We start from the raw sequence: 20398 nt of genomic DNA on the forward strand, positions 1-20398 counted from the left end.
TCCCCAGCTGGATGGTTGGTAACTGGGTGCTGGCGCTGGGCTGGGTGGTGTTCAGGACTGAGCCCCACGGCTCTTCCTGCCCTAGGGCGCTGGCCGGCTAATGGCCTGTCTGTCCTGGGAAGGGTAGGAAGGAGTAGCGGTCAGAACAGCTGGGCAGGGCGTGTCCCTTAAAGGGGCAGTCGATGCTTTTTTTTGGTCAAGGTCCAAATTTCTTGGTTAAGGTCCAGATGCCGGAGACGCATTTTTCCACCGCAGTGACAATAGGGAGGATAAGAGGCAGTCCGGCTTTGGCGCCTACGGCCTCCCCCTGCCTTACGGGGACAGGGGTGGAGATGAAACCGAAAAGTTGGCGTGTGCTGGGGAGCAGCGCACGGGGGCGAGTGAGCACTCTGCCCTCTGGGCCTGCCCTCACGGGCGCGTGTGCAGAATGAGAAGGGGGACGTGGAGGCAGACGTGCAGCTGGACATGCAACGGCTGGCGAAGGTAACGGCCACCATTGCCCCTCCCTATTCAGAGCGGACACTCAGGTTTCTGATTGACGCCCAGCACACCGGGCACTTCTGCGCAGGGCCCCGCAGGGGCTTGGGAATTTAGAGCGTGTGAGTGCAGCACTTTGTTCATGCAGAGGGGTTTTAAATCCCCCCCCTTTTTTCATCACCTGCGGCAAATCCGCAGCCTTCCGTCTGCAGGACCGGAGCTCAAGGGCGTGTGGATCTGCCTGCTCTCGCCTGGGAGAAAGGTGACAGGTGGGAAAGCCCGTTCCGTGAAACCACTGCCTCAGCAAAGCAGTCGAGTTTGCCATAAACCCCAGGTTACTATTGTCAAGGAGAAAGGCAGGCCTGGGAGCTGGGGCTTTCTCCCTGGCAAAGCAGCCGATCAGAGCAGTGGTGGTTTGTTTCGTTACGCTGAAAAGCCAGAGTCCCTAGTGGCGCAGATCTAATGCGCCCCTTCTGCCTCGAAAATTGGCAGCCGGGTAGTTACTGCCCGGGCCATTAAAAGTTCCTTTAACCAAAGAGCGGTGAAAGCTGCGTCTGCGGTAGAACGCTCCCCCGCTTGATCCAGCCTGGAGGTGAGGCGGCGGGAAGGCGAGTTACTACGCTGGGGCTAGATCCCACAAACTGGGGCGACCGACCGGGTACAAAGCAGAAGCCGCCCATCAGGCCAGCTTTTCTCCTGCTCCACTGCCCTTCCAGAACCCCGGCCCCGGCCTGACCTCTCACGGTACCCCCATGCTGCACCCCAGAAGGGGATGGGGGTAAGTGCTGCATTGCAAAGGGCCCGTCCCCTCCCCTCCTCTGCTGCTGAGGGCTTTCAGGCCCTCCTCTAGTAACAACAGGAATGGGTCGAAGGACCCCTGCTCCAGTTGCACCAAGTGGTTTGCTGGTTGTGTGGGCTATTGGGCCAAGGCTCGGCGCAGGTCCCTTCGCCCGGGGTTGGGGGGGGGGGAGTGGGGGTTCTCTGCAAGAAGTTTGAAACAAGAGTCAGAAAAAAACCCATCCCGTTGGGCTTGAAAGTTTTCCCTGAAATTTTGTGATCTGTTTTGGAAAAAAACCATCCCGTGGCCTCTCTGCAATCGCGCCCATCCCTGTGGCGTCTGGGCACTGATCCATAATGAAGGGTCACACCACGTTCCCCCAGCAGCAGCACCCCAGTGACAGCTGGGGAAACTGAGGCCCAGAGACTTGCCGGGGGGGTCGTACAGTTGATGGGTGGAGGAGCTGGGGCTGTTGGCTGCAACCCCCACCTCCCAGTTAGCTGGCGCATTTGGGGGAATCTCTCTTCCCTGGTCAATCTCTGGCTCCTTATTTTCCAAACAAGCCCCCCCCCGGCCCTGGCCCAACCCCATCTCGGTTCAGTTTTCAGGCTAAATATTTTGAATGTAGCAATCGAAAACAAAAGTGAACCCGAACCCGGCCCCTCGTGCCTGCTCGGGGCCTGGCAGCTCCAACCATGTCACCGCGCTGCCTGCAACCCAGCCGGGGCAGCGGTGGAAGGAGGTAGGGCCCCTAGGCGAAGGTGGGAGCGCTTTGGCCCTGCCCCTGGGCTGGTGTTTCACCTGGCTGCACTTGGGGAGGGCGGGAGGCAGCTCCGCCCAGTTGTCTGCGCCCAGGTGTGCTGCTTGGTGCAGGCTCAGAGCTCGGCTGCTCGCCCAGCCCTATGCACGCAGCACGGGAATCGGGGGGCGCAGAAGCCGGGGGCTTTCTCCTTGAAGCTCGGAGCGAGGTGGATCGAGGCCAGTTGCGGTGGAGGCCAAGGAGCGGCGCTGTCCCTGCCAGTCCCCTGGGAATGAAGTGGGAGGCGCTGGGGTCCCTCTGTTCCCAAGCTCCACAGCCAGGGTGGCGCCTGCTTTCCGCCCCATAAGAGGAGCTGCCGGGGGCGTGGGCGTGTGCGCATTCTGCCTCGCTTTGGAGAACGGCCGGGGGATTTTCTGTTCATGGACCATGGGGGCGGAGAAGGAGACAGTGGCACCGTCGTTCCTCTGCCTCCTGCCGCTCGGGATAGCTCTGCTGGTGCTCAGCCTCGTCCCACCTGTGCCTGCGCTGGCCACCCCTGGAAGTAAGTTTCCCCAGCCTGGCTAGCAGGCCTCGAAAGTCTGCTCCGGGGTCGCCGAGAGAGACTCGGCTCGACGGGCTGGGGGTGCGCGGCCGCAGCAGAATCTCTCCTGGTGGAGGCTGAGCGGGATGGGACGGGTGGGTGACCCGGAGGCGAGGGTGAAGGCAGCAGGCTGGGACTGCAGACGCAGTGGGGGGCTAGTGGATGGAGCACCAGGCTGGCGGGCAAGAGATCCTGGCTTCTGTTCCCGGATCTGCACCCAGCCTGCTCCATGACCTTGGGCAAGTCCCATAAGAGCAGCCGTGCCGGGTCAGCCCAATGGTCCATCTAGCGACTAGCCTGTCTCAGGTGCTTCTGAGGGAATGAACAGAGCAGGACACTTAGCTGGTGACCCATCCCCTGTCATCTGGTCCCAGTTTCTGGCAGTCTGAGGTTTAGGGACACCCAGAGCACGGGGCTGCATCCCTCACTGTCTTGGCTAATGGCCACTGATGGACCTAACCTCCAGGAACTTATCTAGCTCTTTTTTGAACCCAGTTATGCTCCGGGCATTCACAACATCCCCCGGCATTGAGTTCCACAGGTTGTGTGTGTTGGGTGAAGACGTATTTCCTCCTGTTTGTTTAAAACCCGCTGCCTAGTAATTTCATCGGGTGCCCCCTAGTTTGTGTGTTAGGGGAAGGGGTGCCTCTGTGCCTGTTTTCCGTCTCACATGTGTCTTTTGAGGTTGTCAGCTTTCCTGGCGGAGGGATGGCCTCTTGCTATGTGTACATGCCGCACCCAGCACATCAGATGCTCTAATTCTAGGTCTGACTGTAATACAAATAGCAAAATAATAATGGGACTTGGGAGAGCGGGGGCCAGGTCCCAGCTCCGTTGCTCTGTGTGACCTTGGTTAAGTCACTTTGTTGCTCCGTGCCTCAGTTTCCCCATCTGTAAAGTGGGGACAACCATCCTCCATTTGCTGATCTCTACTTGGAGTGTGAGCTCTCAGGGGCAGGGACCATCTCTGACTATTGTGTCCGTGCAGCCCCTACTATAATGGGGCCTCCAGGTCGGCATGGGAATTTGGATCTGGGACCTCAGGATCGAAAGACGGGTGACTGCCTCCTGCCTGAGCTAAAAGAACCCATGCTGTAGCCGGCTCTCTGTGGCCCAGCCACCCCGAGGAGAGAACAAAATGGCCCATTGTAACTCACACACCGTTGTTCTCCCATAACCGCAGGGCTCTCTGCACCTTCCTTTGAAGCAGCTTGCGCTGGGCACAGGAGGAGACGGGATACCGGGGTAGATGGGCCCCCTTTTCTGAAACAGTCTAGTAATTTCCAGGGTCCTTTGTTGCTAAACTCACTGGACTTTCACCATCAATAACTGCTGATTCCCTCATTTTTCAGTGTAAGGATGAAACAAAGTGCCCATGAGAAACTGGCCGTTTGACTTCAAAACACAGAGACACCCCACCCCCCCCCGCCCCACGTTCTGGAGCAAAAAGGAACAAGCAGGAACTTTTGGGGCAGGGTGGGGGGTGGTAGCTGCTTACTTGGGTTCTTAAGGGGCTTTTGACTGGTGATGAGAAGTTGATCCGGTGGAGTGAGGAACACAGGAGTCCAGGCAATAAATAATTCAGGTTTGCAGGGAGTCATGGAAAGAGACGTGAAAGTGGAAAATTGTAGCTAAGGGGGGGCTGGAGGAATTGAAACAAAGACAGCAGCGGGGCTGGGATCAAAGGCAAGAGTTTAACCCCTGCTCGTCACGCTGCGCCCGCTGGCTCGTGAAGTGAGGCTGGTCAGAGACAATCCAAAAATGTCCCATGGAGATGTGGGGAGCAAGGGGGAGGGGAATAGCTATTTCTGGGCTTTGGGACTGGAAAGAGAAGCAATGCAATCCGGTAAAGACCCCTGAGCTCCGCTAGAGTGTGGCCTGCGGGCTGAGATCAGGGGCGTGGGAATCTAGGCACCTGGCTCCTTTGCTGGGCCCTCCCCTGGCAAGTCCCGTCCCCTCCCAGTGCCTCAGTTTCCCCATCTGTGTAATGGGGAATAATGGGGAAATGATACTGACCCATCTCGCAGCGGGGGGAGGTTGAACTAATAATGAGTGTGTGGGAAGCCCTTTGAGAGCCTCAGGGGGATGGGTGTGGAGCAGGACTAAGCCGTGTTGTTATAAAGGACGTGTGTCACTGGAGCCCAGCGAGGACGCAGCCGCAGCGGTTTGGGGGTGACAGAGGATGGGATGCTGTGTCGGAGCAGTGGCCTAGGAACACAGAATGCCGTGCTGGGTCCTGGGGGCTGCTGGGTAATAGAGAACGTGGCTTTTGGGGCTGGGGCTTCTTATAACCTACACATTTATTGGGAGCCCGTCTGTCTAAAAGGCCAGCACCCGGGTGGAGAGCACCTCTGGGGTCTCTATTGGGAAGATGCCGGTGTGCCGCCAGGGGGAACGCCACTTCCTTGTGACCCTGCATGGGAGCTGTGTTTTTTTCCCAACTCCAGTCCCATGGGAAGGCTGTTGGGTTCTGAACCTCTCTCCTCAGGTCCTCTGCCCCCTTGGTGGGAGGTGAGGTAGGATCAGGGCCTTAGAGGAGTGAATCAGGCATGGCTGCACGTGCTGCCTTTCCTGCTGGCTGTGGTTTGTGGCAGGGGCGAACGAGGCGGGGACGGATGCCCAGACTCGGGAGGGGGTGTCCGGCCTCACCCGTGCAGAGGGGTGTGGGAATTTTTGCCATTCACGTCAAGGGGCCCAGGATCTCACCTCTGGGGCTCGCCCAGCTCCGAGCAGCTGGCTGGTGCCGGTGTGAACAGACCTGCTGGGGCGCCATAAACAGGGAAAGCGTCTGATGGAATCGCTCCTGGTTTAGGTGAGCGTAAATAGGAGGAGAGTTGGACCCTGTTGGGCCAAATGCATTAGCCAGTGGAGCTGGGGATTTGGCCGTTTGATTTTGTGGCTTGAGAAAGCACTGCGTGATCTGGGTCACCCCTAGGGGGAAAAAGAAGATGGATCAAAATCTCAGCGCTGGCTCCAGATCCAAGCTTCTCGTGGCACGTGCCCTGCGTTCATTCCCCACTGTAAAATCCCGATACAAACCCTGGATGGGAACTAGCCCCAGTTTGGGGGTTTGAAACCCCGTCTTTCCCACAGTGTCTGGACCACTATAAGAACGGCCCAAGGGTCCATCTAGCCCAGTGTCCTGTCTTCCGACAATGGCCAATGCCAGGTGCCCCAGAGGGAATGAACAGAGCAGGGAATCACCAAGTGAGCCATCCCCTGTCGCTCATATATAATAAAGATTATTATAATTGATATCCCGGCAGCCCTACATGAGATCATTACCCATTGTGCTCGGGGCTGTACGTTCCCACTCTGAGACAATCCCTGCCCTGAAGCGTGTATAGTCTAAAAGCCCAGACAGACAAAGGAAGGATTGTCAGCTGGGGCTACGTGTGGGGAAACTGAAGGTCTGATTCTCTATCTTCTGCTTTGCTAATTCTGAACACGGCTGTAGGATAACAGGCAATGTTAGTGACTAGGCTTACAGGGAGCTGGGAGCAGAGTAAGGAATTGAAGCTAGGTCTCTTGATTCGTCAGCCAGCATTTTAACCACTAGATCGCCCTCCCTCTTTAGTGTCAAGCGGTAATCTTTCCTCTGGAATTTAGGTTCAGGCGCTGTCTCTAATGTCCTTGGCGAGTTTCACAGCAATACTGTAGGGACATGGGTTACTCTGGGAGTTAGCTAGGTGACCCTGGAACATTTATATGTCATTCTATTAATGCAATTCTCTGGGGGACGGTGTTGGGTAGGAGTTCCTGGAACGGAGATGCAATCAGCGGCAGTATTGCAGTCCCCTGGCCCTAAATTACAGTATATAAAAATACCTGGTGCTTACAACCTTCGGGGACAATCACCTGCTGCCTCGCACGTGTTGTCTGGATTTATAGTCGGGGAATAAAACCTGAAACCCCTTTGTATTTACAAACAGAGAGGAATCAAAATAGCAGCACCTGGCATCTCCTTTCAGAGCTGCACAGGGCACAGACTGTGTTGGGGGGTGAAAAGCAAAGTGTCAATGAAAAGAATAAAGAAAATTTAGTCAAAACACAATTTGCTGGCTGGCAAGCGGGGGGGCCCTCGAGCGTCTCACCTGCTCTGGCAGAGGGCAAGGGGGTTAATGAATGACCACAGTAATAACAGAGCTGCAATTGAAAAGCGTGTTTGCGCTAAACAGAGCTGGGAGGTGGGAAAACTACTGGCCGTGACATGTGCCACCGGCGATGCCCGCTGAAGTCGGCTGGCGGCGTGCCCGAAATGCAAGGCAGAAATAGCCCGGAGCTGCAAAATGGGGCAAAGGTGAAAAGAAATGTGAGCTCCGCCAGCTTTGCTCCATTGCTCCGCACCTCGGGTTGGCGCTGCCACCTGGGCAAACTGGGCGCAACACCGCCACCGGCCCAGCCCGTGGGCTCAGCGTCTCCGCGGGCGGGAATGGCCAAAGGTGCTGATTTCCACTGGCGGAGGAGCAGGCCTGGACGGGTTTTGCACAGGGGTAAATGATATCCCGATACGCAAGGCAGGGCAGAAATAAAGAACCGTCCGCCAGGAGCTGGCAGAGCGTGGGACTTGAGGTGTGCACGGGGAATAAAGCCCTTCTTAAGTTATTGCAAGGTTCCCAAATCCCTGAGCCATGTGGTTTGAGCATTGGCCTGCTAAATCCAGGTTGTGAGTTCAATCCTCTGGGGGGCCATTTAGGGATCTGGGGCAAAAATCTGTCTGGGGATTGGTCCTGCTTGGAGCAGGGGGTTGGGCTAGATACCTCCTGAGGTCCCTTCCCACCCTGATCGTCTATGATCCTCTCCCCCGAACGGCTCCCTGGTGAAGCTTTGGCGGCTGCTACTTCCCACTGGAAGAGTTTTCCTGGCAGGTGGCGTGTTTAGGGTTGAAGCCGAGTTCACTGTGTTTGATTTGTGGTGTTTACTGTAAATTTTGGGCTGGAAAGCAGGCTGCCCTAAAAACTGTTCTCTTGATCATAACTCGGCATCAGGTTTCACTTGCGGTGTGAAGGGGGAGCGGCCTAGGTTTCTGAGGCCAGAAGGGTGCTCCAGGAGTTTGACCTGCGAAACTCAGGAGGGACTGGCTGGCCATGGGGATGACGTAGCCCATTATGCAGTGCTCTCTCCTGACAGCACCCCCGCCCCCCCAGAGGATGCTACTGCCCCATGGCTTGGTTCTTGACGGAGCATTGCATGCTGGGAAGTGTGGTCTCCATGTACCCCTGTTGCTCTGTCAAGCTGGTGACCAGCATGTCGCTTCCATGCCGAGCGGCAGGATGGGAAGAGATGGGGTGGGTGGCATGCAGCTCCCTGCCCGCTGGTCTCTAATATCAGACCCTCGGCGAATTTCCTGGCCAGCGGCCGGACAGGCTTAGGGGCCTGCAGAGTTGGACGTTGGCCTGTTCTGAGCAGAAGAGCCTTCAGGCTGTTTCTTCCAGCAAAGGAACATTTATGGGAGACTCCAATATTACAGGTAGGGTAGGGTAGGGTAGGGGGACCCCAGCTCCAGTCCTGGGGCCAGTCCTCACTAGCAACTGGGCTCAGTCCTTCACATAAGAACGTCCGTACCGGGTCAGACCAAAGGTCCATCTAGCCCAGTGTCCTGTCTACCGACAGTGGCCAGTGCCAGGTGTCCCAGAGGGAGTGTACCAACAGGCAATGATCAAGTGATCTCTCTCCTGCCTTCCATCTCCATCCTCTGACAAACAGAGGCTAGGGACACCATTCCTTTCCCATCCTGGCTAATAGCCATTAATGGAGTTAACCACCATGAATTTATCCAGTTCTCTTTTAAACCCTGTTATAGTCCTAGCCTTCACAACCTCCTCAGGCAAGGAGTTCCACAGGTTGACTGTGCGCTGCGTGAAGAAGAACTTCCTTTTATTTGTTTTAAGCCCATTCATTTCATTTGGTGGCTCCTAGTTCTTATATTATGGGAACAAGTAAATAACTTTTCCTTATTCACTTTCTCCACACCACGTCCACGGGCAACTACCTGGCTGGTGTCTACAGGCCTGTCAGCCAGGGGGAGAAGGGCAGCAGAGACGCTGCACCCGGCAGGTTACGGCGCAAGAACCGGTGACCTCTGCAATTGGCACCTAGCACCCTCAGTCATCTATTGTCCCCTCTGAGCAGACAGGGCTGAAGGCTCTGTTGAAAGACATAGTAAACTGAGTGGGCCTCCATGACAGGTCTCAGAAGGGTAAAGGACACGACGGGGAAGTTGTCTGGAATAGCTGTGGTGGGCTAGCTCCCTGGTGGACACTAGTCGGGAAGAAAAGCACTTCTGGTTTGCTTGGGTTTGTTGCTATTAAATCTTTTTAATGTACATAATTCTCATAATCCATAAATGTGTCATCATGTGCTAACCTGGCCTTAATATACTTCAGACATTTGACTCTATATAATGTGAATGGTTAGACTCTAAATAAATCATTTGCATTGCAGCTGCAGACTAGCAAAACCTGTTCCTAAAAACCGTATTCTGTTTTATCCTTGTTTGATGTAAAAGGGCCCTGCTGGTTTAATAGTGGTGCTGGGGACCAGTGCTTAAAGTTAATCCCAATGTGTGATTTGAATGGATTTGGTTGTTTTTTTTAAAGTCACAAGCACAGAGCATGCTCCAGAATCAGTTATTCAGAGCGTTACAATAGGACACTGAGGGTCCAGCTGAGACCAGAGTCCTGTTGCACTAGGGGCTGTACATAGCAAGGCAAGACAGAAGTATTGTCCTAACTGGGAAATGAGGCACCTAGCCCAGGTTCGTGCAGGGGGAGTTGAGGTAGAACTGGGAGTTGAATTGAGGATTGCGTGATGTCCTGCTCAGGGCTTTCTCCCGAAGACCATCCTTCCTCTAATTGCTTGGGAAATGTGTATATAAAACCATTGGGCAACAAATCAGAAATACCTGTGTGGGACAGAAAGTGCATGTTCTCTGGACGTGGGGTGTTGAGAACATGCTGTGTTTGTGTGTGACCTGGTGTCACACACACCTATTTAGCAATGCTGGGCTGGAAGGCGGGGGGGATTAATGAGAATAACCTCTCAGGAGGTTACTTAACCCCCTCGGTAAATATCAGCCATGGGAGAGAGATTAGAGGCGCTTGGGGATGAGAAAATCAGATGCCAGTGAGCTTGGATGGTTGCTACCAGACAGATGAGGTGGTTTCCAGCCTGTGTGTTGGAGCAGTGTGCTAGCTAAAGACGGAGCTGCGCTGTGAAAGGCAGGTCATCGGGGTGCTGGAACCCCTGTCTGGACATGGTTTCCATCAGATGCAGGGTTTACAGTTTTGTTCAATGGCTCTCAGCAGCCCCCCTATACAAATTGTTCCAACACCCCTGCAGATTGGGTGGGTTGTATGTGGAGGCCCAACTGAAATGTTTCCACTATACTTTTTCCTGATGAAAAAATCTCAGATTTTCTTAGGGTGGGTGGTGTCAAAACTGACTTTTTTCCACTGGGAAAAGTCTTTTTTTTTCTCCAGTGGAAGTTTTGATTATTCCCACGGGGAGATTTTGAAACGAAACAAAAGGTTTCAATTCAAGATGACTCGTTTTTTTCCAATGCTGGAATGAAAGGGCCGTTTTTTTTCAATATGACTCAAATTTTGATTGGAATCAAATTGAAATGAAAAAGTTTTGTTTCAAAATTTCCCGGGGAAAACTTTCATTTTCATTCCAAAAATTTTCCTGGGGGCAGGGACAGGGTGGGGGAAATAAACCCAAACACTTTCACTCAGATCCAACATGGAGCTTTGGTTCTGCTCATTGTACAGATATAGGCCACCATCACAAAATTCAGACCGTTATTTCAAACCACTCCCTCCATTCTCCAAAATTTAGGTGGTTTGGGACCTGGGCCTTTGGTTCAGCATATAATGATAATGTCACCATATTGCTTTTTATCAGTAGATCTCAAAGCGTTTTACAATGGAGGTCAGTATCATTATCCCTCTTTGACAAGTGGGGAAACTGAGGCAGAGAGGGTGCCTTGTCTAAGATCACCCAGCATCAGAGTTGGGAGTAGAATCCAGGTCTCCGGTGTCCTAGCTGAGTGCTCTAACCACTGATCCACGCTGTCTTATATGTTACCACCATGCTGTGCAGTCATATTTTATGACCATCTGTGCCCATCAAGGTTTGGATGGAGGGAAATGCAGGGGGTGGAGGTGGGGAAGGGGCTGGATTATAGAGGTGTGCCAACAGCAGGCTCTAGGGAGGAAGGTTGGTCTTTGGTTAGAGCACTGGCCTGGGGCACAGGAGAGCTGAGTTCCAGTCCTTCTTCTGCCACGGGCTGCCTGGCTGACCCTGGGCAAATCACTTAATATGCGTGTTTCCCCCATTTGTAACCTAGAGATAATCACCCTTCCTTTGCCTGTCTTGTATCTTTAGATTGTAAGCTCTCTGAGGACGGGAATGTCCCGTATGACACATATGTGCAGCACCTTGCACAATGGGACTCTGGTCTTGGTGGATCAGAGCCCCATGGGGCTGGATCATCTACATCAGGGGTTCTCAAACTGGGGGTTGGGACCCTCAGGGGGTCACAAGGTTACTACATGGGGGGGGTCGCAAGCTGTCAGTCTCCACCCCAAACCCCACTTTGCCTCCAGCATTTATAATGACGTTACATATATTAAAAAGTGTTTTTAATTTATAAGGGGGGTCGCACTCAGGCTTGCTGTGTGAAAGGGGTCACCAGGACAAAAGTTTGAGAATCACTGCTCTATAGGCTACTGCGATACAAAGGGGAGGGGGCTGGTGCACAGATCTCCCACTGGCCAGGGGCTTTGGGCTCATCTGGAACTGGCTGGAGCTCCCAATGCACCTCGGCCTACAGAGTCTGTCCTTCTGGCTGATCCAGCTGCCCTCACATGGGGACACGGTTCCCCTGGGCAGGAGTGTCCCAGTGTGCGCTAGGGCGGCCCAGTCCCTCTCTCCCTGCAGGCTTGTCTGCCTGAAGGCAGGCTACGAATGGCACCTGCTCTCGGCTACTGGGATTTTCCATCCCTCCCTCCCACAGGTACCAGCCCTTCCCCACTGTGTGGAGCGCTAGGTGAGGCAATCAGTGGAAGCCCAGAGGAGCTGGAAACTTCCATGGAGAAACTGGGGAAGTAACTAACAGGCAACACATCTAATCTAGCAACCCATTAAGAATCAATGTAGACGTTCAAGCCTTAGGTTCTCTAATACAGGTCAGCTGCCTTGAGTCCCCCTAACCCTGGTGCAGTGTAGACATACCCTCTGGCACCATGTGTATCTATCTGTCTACCTTTCTGTTGCCATGTCTATCTATCTATCACGCCACCCCCCACTTTATCTGTCTCCATCTGTATCTATCTTTCCATCTATCCATCATTCTGATTGCGTCTACATCCAGTTATTTGCTGGGTTGAACTAAATCGATTTTAAAACGGTGCCAGTTCTGCTTTCCTAGCACACCTCGGAGTGCTGCCGAGAGGAGAGAAAAACAGAATTTCCATCCCGTGGGAAATTCTGGGATTTTGACTGTTGTTTTTTTTTTTTCCATGTTGAATCGGGACAAAAAGTCAAAATATCAACACTTTGTAGAAAAGAGAGTTCCGTCCATTTGGAAATGTCTAAATGTTTTGGTTTTGAGCCATCGCAGTGCTTCATGGGCGCTGTAGTTCTGCATCCTTCATGCCCTTATGTTCCTTTATGGGTCCTGCTCCCTAGCCGTACTACTCCTCCCATGATACACTGTGACAATTCAGCCGCAGCTGAAAACTCTGATGCATCATGGGAGATGTAGTCCTAGCAGGGAGCAGAGTCCCTTAGGGAGAATGGAAGCGTTTGAGACCTAGAACTACATCTCCCATGTGGCACTGCAGCGGCTCAGCTGGACGTAGTAACTATCGTTGACCCAACCTGAAATGAAACAGTGAGAAGCTGGGTCTAAGTGAGCGGGGAATTGAAGGCCGGTTCCCCAAAATCTAGGCCAAGCCTGGGCTGGCTTGGAGGGCTCATGCCTTGTGTTATTCTCTTCCAGTCTGCTGCAGCATGGACATCCGCAACGACGTCTCCCAGCTGAGGAAGCTGGAGAACTGCACCATCATCGAGGGCAACCTGCAGATCCTCCTCATGTTCACCACCGCCGCCGAGGACTTCCGCGGCCTCAGTTTCCCCCGCCTCATCATGATCACCGAGTACCTCCTCCTCTTCCGGGTCTACGGGCTGGAGAGCCTGCGTGACCTCTTTCCCAACCTGTCCGTCATCCGGGGCACTAACCTCTTCTTCAACTATGCCCTGGTCATCTTCGAGATGCCCCACCTCAGGGACATCGGCTTGCACAGCCTGACCGATATCCTGCGGGGCTCGGTGCGCATTGAACGCAACCAGGAGCTCTGCCACATCTCCACCATCGACTGGGGGCTGCTCCTGCTCGACTCGGTGGAGAACAACTATATCGTGAGCAACAAGCAGGTGGAGGAGTGTGCCGACGTGTGCCCGGGCATCCTGGACGTGGAGAAGCCCTGCGTCCAGACCAGCGTCAATGGGCATCTAGAGTATCGCTGCTGGACATCCAGCTACTGCCAGAAAGGTAGGTGTCTACCCTGCTCTAGCTCTGAGGTGCTTGGCCGGCTTGGTAAGCTAAGTAGCTTTGCTTTGGGATGGGGGCTTGGATGGGAGACCGTGTGGTGGTGTTGAGGCTGTAGGAGCGGGGGTACGCTTCCCTGGGAGACAGGGTACTGCTAGGGAGTTCTGTTCTGCAGGGACTGGTAAGGCTCTGCTGTACGAGGGGTGCTCTCCCCTCTAAGCCTATGCTCCGAGGGGGGTGTCTAAGTTTCTGCCTTTCCCCACAAAGGGTGAAACCAAGTTCTTGCCTGTGTGTGGCGCTTTTCAAAACCAGAGAGGGCGCTCTGTCCACGGGAAAGTCCACGGCACGTAATGAAGACCCACGTCCCTCCATTGCTTCCGCAGTTTCAAGCAGGGTTGTGAGTCGCTTCCTGTCCTAAGCGGCGGTGCTGTTCTTGAACAGCTGCCAACAGCCTGCCCCAGAGGTGGTTGCATTTTAGGGTTGGCCCGGAAGTTTGGTGTATTTTAAAAGTAGCCCTGGGAAAGAGGGACTAGTGGGCGGAGTGCAAGTGAGGTGGTCAAAGTGTCGTGTTCATGAAGTCGATAACATGACGCTGCAATTTGTCACATGGATGTAAACTCTTCAGGGCCAAGACTGTGACTCTGTTTCGCCTTTTCGTGCCAGGCCAGAAGGGGCCACTGTGCTCGAACCTCCTGCATAACGCAGGCCAGAGAACTTCCCCAAAATAATACCGAGGGCAGATCTTTTAGAATAACATCCAATCTTGATTTAAAATGGCCAGTGATGGGGAATCCACCAGGCCCCGTGGCAAACGGCCCTCTGGCATTGAAAAGGGGCCTCGGTGTAAGAATCAGGCCCCATGTCTTCAAATCCTTTTGTCCTGCACCTAGCGCAATGAGGCCTTGATCCTGGTTGGGGCCTCTGGGCATTACAGTGATCGAAATGTTCATTAAGTAGTTAAACATACGAATGCAATATTATTACAGGATAATAATAAATGCTAAAATATGGGATATAAAATAGTGCTTGATATAGATGGCTATAGGGTGAAACTCTGCCTCTAGAGACGTCATTGGCAGGTCTGCTATTGACTCTATCGGGGCCAGGATTTCATTCATGGTATAGGAGAGAAACTGAGCTTGTCTACACACAGCAGCTGTGCTGTTTTCACTACAGCGGTGTAGTAGAAATACCCCTGGGGCCATGTCCACACTACAGAGCCTGTACCCCTAGGGTAGAGTCAGCATTCGCTAACAGAATGGGTTTTTCTGCTGGTGTAGGAACATCACCTCCCCAGACAGTGTTAGCTACGCCAACCACAATGCTCATCTGTCTGCAAAGCTGCATTTCGGCAGAGCCACATCACTGGGGTGGGCATGGTTTTCACACCCCTGACCGGTGTAAATTGTAAGTGTAGACCTGGCCGTAGTGTGGATTGTCCAGGGATGAAGGTGCTTACATGTAGTTTATGCCCAGTGATTTCCTGTTGAGGAAGGGAAATAAGCTACCCCACTCACCTTTATCCTGGTCTAACTGGGTTCATTCTAAGGATCGTGCTGGTATAACTATATCAGTAAAAAATCACACCCCTCACTGACACAGGACAAAATCTGCGTGTAGAGGGTGAGGGTGTGGTGCAGCCTCAAGATTTTATTTGCAAGAATTCGGTATAGCCATTGAGTGGCAAAGTCAGACGTTGGCTGTGCCTGTCATCCCAGGGGCACTCAATGAAATTAGAAGGCAAGAGCTGTAAAACCGATCCCAGGAAATGCTATACAAAGCGTAATTAGCCTGTGGAACTCATTGCTACTAGATGTTTTCAAGGCTGAGAGCTTAGCAGGATTCAGAAAAGGGATTGGACATTTGCACATGGTTAATGGATGTTTTCATGGTTACACGAGAGAGGATAAAAATGCACGAGGGATGTAAACCGTCATGTTAGCCAATTGCTAATTGAAAGGATTAAGAAGAAAAATTCACATGTGAACAAGTTATACCTCTGTTGTCCATTAGGGGGTTTCTTGGATCTTCAAGCATCTGGTGCTGACCACCGTGAAAGACAGGATACTGGGTTAGATGGACCCTAGTCTTAAAATCTAGGAATTGCTAGACCACTATGAGAATCTAGTTTGACTTCTGCATAACATAGGCCATAGACCTTCACCCAGTGATTCCTACATGAACGAGCCTCTTTGCACATCCTGCACTGACCACACCTTCATGCGTTCTGTTGACGTGACACCTTATAGAGGACATTTATTTTTAGAAAACGGTTAGTTTGTTTGTTTAAATTTCACTGGCACTATTGTTGATAATCCTTCCAGCATGTGTCGTTTGCTGGCCACCTGAGGTGACAGGTGGCAGGATCGTAGGGAACAAATAAATAAGTCACTGAGAGAAGTAGGGAAGCTGGCTTGCCAGCATTTAGTGGACTAGCTTTGGTGAGCAACTCACAGAAGTGCCCTGCTCTGCCACAGTTTGCAGAAACAGAGAGGGAAACGTATTAACTTTCAGTTTCAAATGACGTTGTTTTTAGATCAAGGGGCAAAACCAATAGCAAGAAAGAACAAAAGTAAAGTCTCTCTGGGGAGAGCACAGTGTGTGTGTCTCATCGGGTAACAAGTTGCAGCCACTGCCCGAACAGAATAGCTGCTGCGTAGAAATTTTAAAGGGGCGGTACACAGAAAACAAAAAGCATCATAATTTTGTAACTGCACTGTATACCGTAAACACCTATTTCCAGGTGGTGTAACCTGCCCGTAATCTCTCTACCATCTACCTTGCTCCTAACCCACCTCTCCCCTCTCTGGCCCCTTCCATTTGAATGAACTGTCAGCATCTAATGACCTGGGCTGGGCCTAAAGGTGAGATTTTTCCCTTTCTCCTTGCTAAGCTGCCCCCTCTCCTCCATTGAAGTGTTAAACTAGACAGGGACTCACGTCACAGAATTTGGGCCTGGACTTCGAACAATCCAAAATTTGAATCCAGGATTTGGGTTTTGGCGCATTATAAATGGGTGTGCATGGGGTGGGGGAGTGAATCATTGGCAAAATGTGGATCCAGATTCAATTCTGGATCCAGGTTCTGAGGTTGAACGCCTGTCGAAGATCTGATTGGGGTTTGAGTTACACGAGGATTCAGTTTTTCCCTGGAGCCTAAGGGAGATGAAAGTCAATGGGCATTAGAAACCTAAGGGACTTAGGTGCCTGTGAAAAACATCCCAACCTGTAATGACCTAGCAGGTCCGGTTTAACCAGCTGGCTTGAGTCAGACAGAGCAGGGACGGTGTCTGCTCTGATCCTTTTCTTGGGGGCTGCCTACACTGGAGGTCTCTGTACCTGGGTAGCTCTGCTGGTGTAGACAGCAGCACTGGTCCAAACCCCACTTGAGATCCCCTGTCCTGGTGTTTCTGCTGTAGCGTGTCCCGCTCTGAAACCCGGTAGACAGACCCCGAGACTTCCCGTGAAATCCGTGGAGGGGGCCGTCGGATGGCTGCTGCGCACCAGCAGACAGAGCGGCGCGTCTCCACGCAGCTGGGGCGCTTCTTGACGGGCACACAATGGGGAGTAATAGGATCTGCTTTGTATCATCCTGTTGAGAAGAGGCCAGCTCCCAGCTGCCGTGTTTTCCCAGCGGTAGGGTAAATATGGGACCCACCCGGGCTCGTTTGCTGTAAACAGGAGGCCTCGTAATGAAATATACACTGTAAACACAGATCCTTATCGGCAATGTAACCTCCTGCGGCGGCTGCAGCGCGGGGACAGGGCTGCACCTCCGGCTGCCCCGTTCCCACCGCAGGCCTCGCCAGGGAACGGCGGGGCTCAGCTCGGTGGAGGGATTGCTGTACCGGCTTGGAGTGATCAGTTTATCCGTCCGTTCGTCCATTCGTCCATCCCCTCACATACCCATCCATCTATTTCTCGCTCTCTTCCATATGCACCCTTCCATCCATCCCCATACACACCCCTCCATCCATTCTCATATGAACCCCTTCATCCATTCATCCCTCCCCACACCCATCCATCCATCCCCACACGCCCCATCCATCTATTTCTCTCTCTCTCTTCCTTCCTTCCTTTCCATATGCACTCTTCCATCTATCCTCATACACACCCCTCCATCCATCCATTCCCCGCCACCCCTCCATCCATCCTCATATGAACCCCTTCATCCATTCATCCCCATACACACCCCTCCATCCGTCCATCCCCCCACATACCCATTCATCTATTCCTCTCTCTCTCCCTTCCTTCCTTTCCATATTCACCCTTCCACTCATCCCCATACACACCCCTCCATCTGTCCATCCTCATATGAACCCCTTCATCCATTCATCCCTCCTCACACCCATCCATCCATCATCCCCACACGCCCCATCCATCCATCCATCCATCCATCCATCCCCCCACATACCCTTCCATCTATTCTTCTCTCTCTCTCTCCCTTCCTTCCTTTCCATATGCACCCTTCCACCCATCCCCATACACACCCCTCCACTCATCCATTCTCCCCACCCCACCCCTCCGTCCATCCATCCATCCATCCATCCTCATATGAACCCCTTCTTCCATCCATTCCTGCCACCCCTCCATCCATCCCCACACGCCCCATCCATCCATCCATCCATCCATCCCCCTCTCTCTCCTTCCTGTCCTACCTATATGCACCCCTCCATCCATCCCCATACAGACCCCTCCATTTATCCATTCCCCCCCCCCCCCCCTTCCTTCCTTCCCCCCACACAAACCCATCCATCCCTCCCTTTGTCTCTTCCTTCCCATATACATCCCTCCATCCATCCCCCCCACACCTCTCCATTCATCCATCCCCAGACCCACCTCTTTATCCATCAGTCCCCATGCACCTGCCCCCTCCAACCCCATCACTCAAGTGGCTGCTGCTTTAAAAATGGAGTCCCCCATGATACCTTTGGCCAACCACACCCTGTAGCCATCCTTCCTTGTCCCCAGGCCAGGAAGCTCGAGGGTTTCATCCAAACCCAGCGACGCCCTGTCTTAGCGGCACAAGCGTGATGGCGTCATGGCTTGAGCCAGGCGTGACCAGCCCTGTTTCCCAGATGGGGGAGACTGAGGTGGGGAGAGGGCTAAATGATTTGCCCAGGACCTACTCAGAGGGAGAGCAGAGACTAGAACCCAGGCCCCACCTGGCACCAGCATGAGAGCTCTGCGCCTCTGCGGGGTTTGAACCCACATGCATCTAGCAGCTCCAGCACGTGACCTCCCTAAGGGATGCAGCGTTCCGATGGCTACCTACACCTACCTGTCCATAGCAGCAAAGTCTCCCTCCCTCTATCTCTTTCCCCTTTCCTAGCCCTCCCGGAAAAGTTGGCCACTGGTGGAAGTTCTTCCCTTGGAAACAGAACTTTAGAGCTCACGCGGCACCTTTCATGAAAGGCAAAGGCCCTTGGTCGATAGGCTCTTCGCCTCAGTTTCCCTATGTGATTTGCCTGTGGAGTTGGTGGCTAGGGCAGGCTGAAAATTTTGCATCAAAACTTTTTCAGTGAAAAATTGGGCTTTCAACTACAGTTTTTTTGTTGTTGTCTGCTTCTGGTGGAAATTTTTAAATTTTCATTAACAAACCAAACACACAAAACCAGACATTTCCATGGGAAATCGAAATATTTCGACCAAGAATGAAATATTTTGGCTGAAAATCTAAATATTTTGCTGCTGGGGCACCTTATGGGAGTTGTAGTTTGGGCTTGAACCCCCATTTTCCTCTATGGGCTGGGCTCCCCAGTTAGAATTCATCTCCCATGATGCACTGCAGCCATGCTGCTACCATGATGCTACCTTGCCTCATCAAAAGGGAGCATCATGGGAGATGTAGTCTGACCAGGAAGCCTGGCCTAGAGAGGGAAGTGGGAGCTACTGCCCTGCCAGCCGTCCTTAGGAGCAGCCATATAGCGAGATGAATCGTCCCCACGGAATGGATGCTGTGGGGCACCCAGTGGAAGGGAACCGGGGTGGGGGTGAGGACTGGATTGAGACATGCCATGGCCCCGCCCTGCGCTGTGGTTTGGAGTGGCAGGATGGTTTTTGTCCCCTTCCATATAGCAGGAGGGAGTGGTAGGGGAATCCCCTTCTGTACCAGGGCCCCCCACTACTGACCCCAGCAGCTAGGTGAGAATGAGGGGGGGTGGGCCAGGCCTACTGCACTTCTCCTCTCCTGCCCCACACACAGCCCCTTGCTGTGGTGGGTTTGGCAGGGCCCATCAGAACAGAGGGACTTGGAGCTAGGGCTCAATTGAAAGGAAAGGGGCAGCTCCACCCCTCCCAGAGTTACTGGCTCAGGCTCTCTGCAGACTCAGGCAAGCATCTCAGTGTCGGTTGCACTCGAGGCAGCATAGCCAGGCCAGCATCACTGCATTGGTTACACACCTTACACGCCGGTCCCATTTTTGAGCTGTCCTCGAAAGCACGAGCGCTATAAATTTGGTGTCAGTGGAGGCTGAGGTTGGGATGCAATCTCGCGGCTCCAGGGGCTGGGTACAGACCCAGAGAGCCGAGACCTTGATCCGGCTCTCGTGGGGAGGAGAGGCGGGGGCGGGGGGGGGAGAATGGACTAACCTCTAGTCGATTTCTCTGTCTCTTGACCCCAGTGTGTCCCTGTGGAGACGGAATCGCCTGCACCGCGGCCGGGGAATGCTGCCACCCGGAGTGCCTCGGAGGCTGCAGCCGGCCGTGGGACAGTAGGGCCTGCGTGGCCTGCCGCCACTTCCACTTCAACGGGCATTGCCTGACCTCCTGCCCGGCCCGCACCTACCGGTACGAGGGCTGGCGCTGCGTGACGGCTGAGTACTGCGCCAGCCTCCGCAAGGTGTCCGAGAACCCCCGTGAGGCCTCTGAGTTCGTCATCCACCATGAGGGGTGCCTGTCCGAGTGCCCCTCGGGGTACACGCGCAATGACAGCAGGTGAGCGGCTCTCCTGGGGGCTGAGGCCCCTGCCCCCGCAGCCCTGCATCCTGCCAGCCCCCGCAGTGACTCCCCACCCCCCGCACTGACTCCCCTGCATCCCATCTGCCCCCGCAGTGACCCCCTCACATCCTGCTTGCCCCCGCACCCACAGTGACCCCCCCCATGCCCCACAGTGACTCCCCCTGCATCCCGTCTGTCCCCGCAGCCCTGCATCCTGCCTGCCCCCGGAGTGACCCCCCTGCATCCCATCCGCACCCGCAGTGACCCCCATCCCCCACAGTGACACCTCCTGCATCCTGCCTGCCCCCCC

At 53.7% G+C, this 20398-nt stretch overlaps 1 protein-coding gene across 1 annotated transcript; it reads left to right on the forward strand.

The window, feature by feature from the left end:
• The first annotated feature begins 563 nt into the window (after positions 1 to 563).
• Positions 564 to 20089, forward strand: INSRR (insulin receptor related receptor). Its single transcript, XM_034756961.1, has 3 exons — positions 564 to 746; positions 12602 to 13153; positions 19773 to 20089. The coding sequence occupies exons 1-3, from the start codon at positions 620 to 622 to the stop codon at positions 20087 to 20089; spliced, it is 996 nt and encodes a 331-aa protein (XP_034612852.1). The 5' UTR covers positions 564 to 619.
• Positions 20090 to 20398: the final 309 nt, after the last annotated feature.

This window comes from Trachemys scripta, chromosome 24 (assembly GCF_013100865.1).
Source record: "Trachemys scripta elegans isolate TJP31775 chromosome 24, CAS_Tse_1.0, whole genome shotgun sequence".
Classification (NCBI taxonomy): Eukaryota; Metazoa; Chordata; order Testudines; family Emydidae; genus Trachemys; species Trachemys scripta.